Raw genomic sequence first — 9,310 nt, 5'->3', positions numbered from 1 at the left:
CTACTCCGCTTCAAGACTTAAGGTTATATCTCAACGATTTACAGAGTCAGAATCTCAGTGGTTCACTTAAGAACATGGAGATTACAATTAAGACCTAAACACGAGAATCATTGAACATATTCTTTATGTAACAGTTAAGCGAACTGATACTTGGAGATTTTACAGCTTTGAAAAACAATTGAAGACTTTTGAAAAACAGAAAACGGTTTTGCAAATGATTGAAGAACAAAGCTTTTAATGCTGAAAAGATTTGCAAAGTGTTTACAATGAATGCTCTTTCAAAGTCTTACAATAAATGAAAAATGGAGTGACTATTTATAGAGAAAGGTGGTGTATAAGAGAAGAATCTTAACACTACATTAATCTAATATCCATAAGTTTGTAGTATGCATTTTCATTTAAAAATATAAAAGAACAATCAGGTTTGAGAGGCTCAAGGTGGCTGCATTTTTCCAAAGCAAAGGAGTGTTTCCCATAAGATATGGGAACTCACAATTTTACCGCAAATGGAAAAAGCATAAGACCTATTTTTAGCATAAAAAACAACTTGCACAAATGGGATTGGCATCTTTTAAATTATTGTGCAAGCATATTCCTTTTGTTCTTTTTGTTCTTCAGTTTTGAAATAATGTTCCTTTTAAGCATAGAAAAGCTTTTTAAAGAATTTCAAACACTTGTAAATTTTCCCGAAAATTCTCCATATGTTAGTACCAGAAACCACGGTGCAACAGTCACAGGAACTGTTGCACTGACTGTTGCACGGTTTTGCCATAACTTATGCATAAAAAGAATATGTTGAACTACCTCGTTTACAACATTCATTCTAGACTATGGGCATGCTTGACTTGTCCTTCATCTTGATCATCTTTGAACTTCTTTGATCTATCATTGGATACTTCAATTTGCTAAGCATTAAACTAAGAGGCAAACGATTAAATCATAATGAAACTTGGCATCATCAACCAAGTGTGTTCTAACACTATGTAATTAGATAACTTGCTTTGACTTTGCAGGTGATGATGGATCGATCGCCTGTCTAGAAGAGTAGTGGACATAAGAGCATCCGCAAAGGTGGAAAAATAGCTCCCCATATGCACCCTCTCTCCTCATATGGGCATCCTCATTGTTGCACCAACCTCCCCATTATTTGAGGCTCCACTGTTTTTAAGGAAGGTCCCAAAAAAAAACAAGATAAATTGTGTTACTTATGGGGAGGTTCCCAAATATTTGTGTGTGAATTGGGGAACCCCATTGTTGCATAAATGTAGTTATAAAATGGGGAGGGTAAATGGAAAAGTTAGTGGAAAATGAGGTGAACGAATAAGAGAAGGAAAGAGAAAATATGAGGAGCCCCACCTTTGCGGATGCTCTAAAAGACAACAATTTTTGGACTACCTTCAGAATGTGAGAAGGTAAAACTTGTGCAGTAAGCCAGTAATGTTTGATGGTAGATAAGCAGAAGATAGTGTGATTTCTTTAGTTTCACATACTTTGTAGTATGAATAATTTTCTAGACACCTTTCTGGCTATGTTAAGTAATATACTCCTCGTGTCATGGCTTGTATTATATTTCGTTCCATTGGTGGTTCGTTTTATATCCTATAGCTGAAAATCTAGCTACTTGTATAATAATTATTCCGTAAGACGGTCTTAAGCAAAACTACTACTCGGATCATTTCCATCCATTTCGCACACCTATCACCTAAATCATCATTACTCAACAATACTAACAACGTTGAAAACGCAATAAACAACGAGATTGAATTACTATCAAAACAATTTTCACTTCGAATTTGTTTAATAGTAATTTGATTGACTTCGAATTGTTGAGGTGCGGTTTTTGATAAACAAATTCAATCAAATTACTAATAAATGCAATAAACAAATTCTTCAGAGAATAATCATGCAACACAAATTCAATCGAATTACTATTAAATTCAATCAAATTACTAATAAACGCAATAAACAAATTCTTCATAGAGTAATCGTTCAAAACAAATTTAATCAAATTACTAATAAATTCAAAAACCGAACCTCAGCTCGACCTCCGAACCATAATCCTTCATCAATCGACTTCGAATCCCCAGGCCACTGCGTAGAATTAAGGTTCGAATTTCTCGCCGCCGACGACGAAGACGACGGAGGTTGAACGTAGCTGACAACAGATTTAGATGACTTCAATGGTGGTTTCTGGTAATTGAAATTGTGAACATATGAGTATTGCTGACGTGTGAATGACATCAGCAAGCTAGTTAGTTAGAAATCTGTTATTGATGTATACTATAAATAGAAGCAACAAACACTGTAATTACAATTTTAATTCATTACAATATATCATAACAACTTCTCTCTCTTATTTCTCTCTCAATAACAAACTCTCTATAATTGTTCATATTCATTAAGCTTCAAGTGTAGTCATCAATGGAGGAACTTCATCTTCACATGGTATCAGGAGACACGTGGGATTGATTCTGGTTCATTTCGTCTCTAGCGTGTTGAAATTCTTCAGTTTGTGAGGAAATTTCTTCTTCTTTCATGTTTTTTTTTCAGCTTCCGCAGAATTTCTCCATTCTTGATTACTTTTTTCTCTTTTTCTGCATCTGCTTGAAGTTCTTTCTTTGTTTCTTCCTTGATCATTCTGTTTGCTTTTGATTCATCATAATCATGTCGTCTGATACTGCAAATTCTGTTGTCGCACCTTATGCTGTTCTTGATGATCCTCTATACATTTCTAATACTGATCAACCGAATTTAAAGTTGACTGAGATAAGATTCAATGGAAATAATAGCTTTCTTCAATGGAAGTGCGAAGTTTATAATGCTTTGATTGCGAAAAATAAAGAAGGATTCATTGACGGTACTTGTAAAACTCCTGATAAAACTGGTAACACTTATCATCAATGAAGGAGGTGTGATCTGTTAGTTATGCGTTGGTTAACTAATTCTGTAGAATCACATATTGGTGAAACCTTGAAATATTGCTCAAATGCTAAAGAAATGTGGGAAGAATTACTTGAGAGGTATGGTCAAACCAATGGATTAGAGATTTACTCGTTGAAAAAGGAATTAGGCCAAATTTCTCAAGAAAACGCTAGCTTAATTGAGTACTATAGCAAGATGAAGACTGCCTGGGAATGTATTGACGAATTAGATCTTATACCTTACTGTTCATGTGGAGCATTAACTAGTTGTACCTGTCAACTGTTGAAAAGACTCTTAGACAGAGATAATAACTCCAAGCTCATTCAGTTTCTCATGGGCCTTAACCATGGATATGAGTCTGTTAAGACTAATGTTTTAACCATGGATTCTTTACCACCACTGAACAAAGCCTTAGGACTTCTTCAGAAAGTTAAGAAACAACGGTTGATTGCTGAGCATACTGCAGTTCCAACAGAAGCGAATGCTTATGCTTCTGCAAGATCTTCTGATGTGTCTCAGGGAGATTGGAAGAGGCAGAAGTCTGATGTATCTGCTGACAAACCCTCACCAAAGTTCTGCAGCAGTTGCCAGAAGCCAGGCCATACTGCTGAAGAATGCTACCATGGAAAACCATGTGATTATTGCGGCAAGAAAGGACATCCTATTGTTAATTGTTACATCCTATTGCTAACAAGTCTAAAAGAGGCAGGGGCAGATATAATTCTGGTGGAGGATCTAATGTCTACCACAGGCGAGCTAACAATGCTGATGTTATAATGCCAAGTAACAGTCCACTTGATGTTTATCCTGCAGGTAGTTCAGAGTCTCCTGCCATAGAAGTTGACCAGAATGTGGTGAATGGGATTGTAAAGAATGTTGTGCAGCAAGTTTACAAAGCATTGTCTGACAAGTCTTCTGCTGCTGCTGCTGGGACATCTACTGTGAACTTTGCAGGTACAAAGTTATATTCTGAGGCTTACACAGTAGCACAAACGTATGGTCAAATGGATTGGATTGTAGATACAGAAGCATCTGACCATATGACTTCACAAGTTGACATGCTTACTAATGTTAGATCCCTGAATTCACCTATTTTAATAGGTCTTCCAGATGGTACTATTAAGTTAGTTCATACTGTGGGTGATATCATGCTAACAAATGCTATTATGTTGCAGAGTGTCTTGGTGGTTCCAGATTTTAAGCAAAATTTGCTTTCAATTAGCAAACTGATTCAACATACACCAATGACTGTCTTGTTTAATTTTGAGTGTTGTGTGTTCCAGGACCTTATCAGTAAGGCAATCTTGGGAATGGCTAAAAGGAAAAGAGGCCTCTACTGGTTTCAACCAGCTTTGGATAATAAGAATAAGACTGCCAGAGATGAAGAGTCAAGATTCTTGGTGAATTCTAGCAAGTTATCACAATCTAATGCTTGTAATAAAGAATGTAATCTTGAACTCTTACACTCTAGGCTTGGGCATAGCTCTTTTGATAAGTTGCAGCATGTAAAACATTTGACTACCAGTTCAATGCAAAAGTTCAGTTGTAATACTTGTCATTTGTCTAAGCTACATATATTACCTTCTCAGAGAAGCCAATCTCATGCTCAGAGTTTATTTGAGCTTATTCACTTGGATTTATGGGGTCCATATAAGACACCCACAATAACAGGAGCTAAATATTTCTTAACTATCCTTGATGACCATTCAAGGGTCAGTTGGGTTTATCTGTTTCAAAATAAATTCCAAGTTGCAGGTTTACTGAAGACTTTCATTGCTTATATTGCAACACAGTTCAATAGGCCAATCAAAACTTTCAGGAGTGATAATGGATCTGAATTTTTACAAGAGCAATGTAGTGATTTATTCAGAGATAAGGGTATCCTACTTCAGAGGAGCATTGTTGGGAGGCCTCAACAAAATGGCCGTGTAGAAAGAAAACACAGGCATTTAATAGAAACAGCCAGAGCTCTTAGGATACATGCTAGTCTACCAATAAAATTTTGGGGTGAGTGTGTTCTGGCTGCCACTTATTTAATCAACAAAATGCCTACTTCAGTACTAGGGTGGAAGACACCATTTGAGGTTCTATTTGGTAAACAGGCAACCTATGATGAATTAAGAGTGTTGGGTTGTTTATGCTATGCTCCCATGCCACCTACACACAAAGATAAATTTGGACCAAAAGGAAGGAAATGTATTTTTATAGGGTATCCCTTTGGTCAAAAAGGATACAAATTGTATGACCTTCAAGCTCATATTACTTTTGTAGCCAGAGATGTCATTTTTAAAGAGGACATCTTCCCTTATAGGGATAAGCAAGCTATTCCAGATGACATGACTTCTGTGGACATTGATTTGGTTGATATTTTTCATTCTGATGATCTTGTTTCCAATAATGGAATACCTGCTGTTGTTGCTACAGAAGTGCCAATTACATCCAGCACAAGACAGTCTGGTATACCAGAGGTACAGTCACAGCCACAAACTAGTACTGATCATGTTCAACCTCAAACACAAGCCATAGGTGATCCTGTTGTTTCAGTCAGGCAATCAACCAGGCCAACACAGTTGTATACCAGACTCCATGGCTATCATTGTCCTCAAAAGTTGCCCATTGATAAAAGATCTACAAGAAAATCTGCTTTTCAAGCCTCTGTGTTGAACACTATGGTGGAATTTTCCACAGAATATGTCAATTCTCTAGCTAAGGTCATGAGTGAAGTTGAGCCTACTAGTTATTCACAAGCAAGTTCTGATCCAAGGTGGCTAGAATCTATGGACAAAGAGTTAAAAGCTTTGGAAGATAATAATACCTGGGTGCTAACTGAACTACCAAATGGGCATAAAGCTATAGGATCAAAATGGGTTTATAAGGTAAAACATAAGGCAGATGGTTCTGTTGAACGCTTTAAAGCCAGATTAGTAGCCAAAGGGTTCAACCAGGTGAAGTATAAAGATTATGTTCATACTTTTTCACCAGTTGCTAAATTTGCAACAGTAAGGGCATTATCGGCTATAGCAGCTTCCAAAGGATGGCCCTTATTCCAGCTAGACATCAATAACGCGTTTCTACATGGTTTTTTAGACGAAGAAGTCTATATGAAACCCCCTGAAGGGTATAATAAAGCACAACCAGGGCAGGTTTGCAGACTCAAGAGATCCGTATATGGTTTAAAGCAAGCCTCACGCCAATGGAACATTGAATTGACAAAATTTCTACAACAACAAGGTTTCACTCAGTCAAAGCAGGATTACTCACTGTTTACTAGGTTTAATCCTGTTACAAATAAGTTTGTTATTGTTCTTGTATACGTTGATGATGTCCTATTAACTGGAGAATCAGTTGAAGAGATTGAGGGGCTTAAGCAAGGTCTTGACAAGGCTTTTACTATCAAAGACTTGGGAAATATGCGCTACTTTCTGGGTTTAGAAATAGCCAGGAATGAGACTGGGTTGCTTCTTAATCAACAAAAGTACACCTTAGACATTATCAAAGACCTGCAAATGGAAGAATGCACACCAGCAAATTTCCCATTACCAAGGGGTCTAAAATTGTCTACTGATGCAGGTGATATCTTACCTGATCCAGAAAAGTATAGGCGCATCATTGAGAGATTGCTATATTTAAACATGACAAGACCTGATATCTCCTATGCTACTCAACACTTGAGCTAATTTTTACAGCAACCACGAGTACCACACATGCAAGCAGCCATTCATGTAGTTAGATATTTAAAGAAGACTGTCAACTCTGGTTTATTTTACCCTGCCCATACTCCTCTAACTGTAACAGCCTACAGTGATGCAGATTGGGCTAAGTGTGTGTTTTCTGGACGCTCTCTTAGTGGCTACTATGTGTTTATAGGTGATTCTCTAGTCTCGTGGAAGACTAAGAAACAAAAGACCGTGAGTAAGAGCTCAGCTGAAGCTGAATACCGCAGCATGTCTGTTACAACAAGTGAAATGGTGTGGATTGATAATCTGCTATCTGACTTACGCATTGCAGTGCCAAAACCAATTCCTCTCTTTTGTGATAATAAAGCAGCACAACACATAGCAGAGAATCCCATTTTTCATGAGAGAACTAAACATCTGGATATCGATTGTCATTATGTTAGGGACAAATTACAGGAAGGGTTCTTGATTCCTCAACATGTTCGTACTGGACTCCAGGTTGCTGACATTTTAACAAAGGCTTTGGGGACGCAACAACATGAATATCTCAGTTCCAAGCTTGGTCTGCAGCATCATGGAACAACCAAGCTTGAAGGGGGAATGTGAACATATGAGTATTGCTGACGTGTGAATGACATCAGCAAGCTAGTTAGTTAGAAATCTGTTATTGATGTATACTATAAATAGAAGCAACAAACACTGTAATTACAATTTTAATTCATTACAATATATCATAACAACTTCTCTCTCTTATTTCTCTCTCAATAACAAACTCTCTATAATTGTTCATATTCATTAAGCTTCAAGTGTAGTCATCAATGGAGGAACTTCATCTTCACAGAAATCGCGATCGAATTGTTCTTTTTACGCCATTAGAAGAAGCTCGTCTTCGTCTATATCACTATCGCTCCACATTTTTTGGGGATTTTTGGGGATTTAGGGATTTAGATATGATAATTAATTTAGTGGAAACGAAAATGATGAGTATGATTGACTGGTGATGCTTAACTGCAATTGTTCAACGTTTACCGTTGGTTTTTTTCCTCTCATTTTTACAACTTATATTTGAGGTGGCAATTCGGTCGGGTCGGGTCGGGTCACATGATGTCGAGTTATATTTCGAGTTCATGTCGCGATGGGTTGGATCACTTACAAGTTGGGTTAGTTGGGTCAGCTCAAGTTCATTGGGACGGTCATTTAAATAGATTTGTGGGTTTAAGTCAAGTACTCAAGTCATTCAAACTATTTATGGGTCATGTCATTATTGGGTGGGGTTATAATAATTTCTCGGGTTTGGTCGCTTCGCCTACCTCGTCAATTCATTATCGAGACGATTTCTTCCGTATTATTTTACCGGTTTTGAGTTGAGTTATGGTCATTATTTTGCAAAATTATAAGGTTAATTAATTTCTAATACGGAGTACTTTATAAAAGTTGTTCATAGTGTTGGTTTGTTTTGGTCGTTATCGCCTTAACTTTTCGCTTATGTCGAGATTATATTTCGAGTTTTTTTTTTGGTGAAATGTGAGTCATACTTATATATCAAAACAAAAATCGTTTCATTTACATGGGGTGATAGAAAAACTCATAAGCTATTAAACTAAGAGTCCTATTACAAGCCAATATTTCTAAGCATTGTAAGACTAGCATGATCCATCTTTGGACCAGCCTTGAATCTGATACGTCTCATGGCTTCCTCTGCAATTTGTTTGGCAACAACATCAGGCCTGGTGAGGACATTTTGTATCCTAGCATTGTTTCTCTGCATCCAGGTATTGTAGCAGTAGGCATTCATCACCACTGCAAGCATCTTCCACTGGCAGGATCCTGAAGTACCTGCAACCATGTCACTGACTTCAGGAAAGGGTCTGCCAAGCCAAATTTCCAGTGCATCTCTGATCCTGCTGCTGTAGGGGCAGAAGAGAAAGAGATGTTCACGGGTTTCAGGCATACTGTCACAACAACAACAGTGGTTATCAGTGCTGCAACCAAGTCTATAAAGTTTATCTTTGATGTTCAGTCCTCCATGGAGAGTAATCCAGGTGATCATTGAATGTTTAGGAGTGTTCCAGCTATTCCAGACCAGTTTAGTCCAGTCCAGTACGGGTTGGGGCATGACCAGCCAGTCATAGCCACCTCTGATTGAGTACCCATGAGTTTGAGCAGTCCAGGTATCATCAGCAAAGCCATCTTTCAGCAGTTCTTTTACTTTACATACATTCTTCCAGGACCAAGTAGCATTGGCAGGAGGTTTATAGTCATGCCATTACTGCTGTTTTATGTAAACCTGATTGATCCATCTAATCCATAGTCTATCTGCTTTTGAATAAACCCAATTCACCAATTTACCAATGGTAGCAACATTCCATAGCTCAGCTTTCTTAATTCCCAGCCCACCTTCAGGTTTTGGCAGGGTAACCTTTTCCCAAGCAACTAAAGGCACTCTGTGGTATTCAGAACTACCATCCCAGAGATAGTTCCTACAAATCGCTTCAATTCTTTTGATGATGCTCTTTGGGATGATAAACATAGCTGCCCAGTAATTGTAGAGTGTGTTTAGTACTGAATTTATTAGGGTAAGCCTGCCTGCATATGAAAGTTTTTTGGCACCAAGGCTTCGAATTTTCCCTACCATTTTCTCAGTCAGGCTGTTACATTCCTTTCTTGTCAATCTGCCTGCTTGAATGGGTACACCCAAGTATCTGAATGGC

At 37.7% G+C, this 9,310-nt stretch overlaps 1 protein-coding gene across 1 annotated transcript; it reads left to right on the top strand.

Moving 5' to 3' along the window:
- Window positions 1-2,664: 2,664 nt before the first annotated feature.
- Window positions 2,665-3,699, top strand: LOC141594612 (uncharacterized). Its single transcript, XM_074414618.1, has 2 exons — window positions 2,665-2,857; window positions 2,951-3,699. The coding sequence occupies exons 1-2, from the start codon at window positions 2,665-2,667 to the stop codon at window positions 3,697-3,699; spliced, it is 942 nt and encodes a 313-aa protein (XP_074270719.1).
- The last annotated feature ends 5,611 nt before the right edge of the window (window positions 3,700-9,310 follow it).

The sequence above is a fragment of the Silene latifolia genome, chromosome 8, assembly GCF_048544455.1.
Source record: "Silene latifolia isolate original U9 population chromosome 8, ASM4854445v1, whole genome shotgun sequence".
NCBI classification, from domain to species: domain Eukaryota; kingdom Viridiplantae; phylum Streptophyta; class Magnoliopsida; order Caryophyllales; family Caryophyllaceae; genus Silene; species Silene latifolia.
This window is presented reverse-complemented; position numbering and strand designations above follow the sequence as displayed.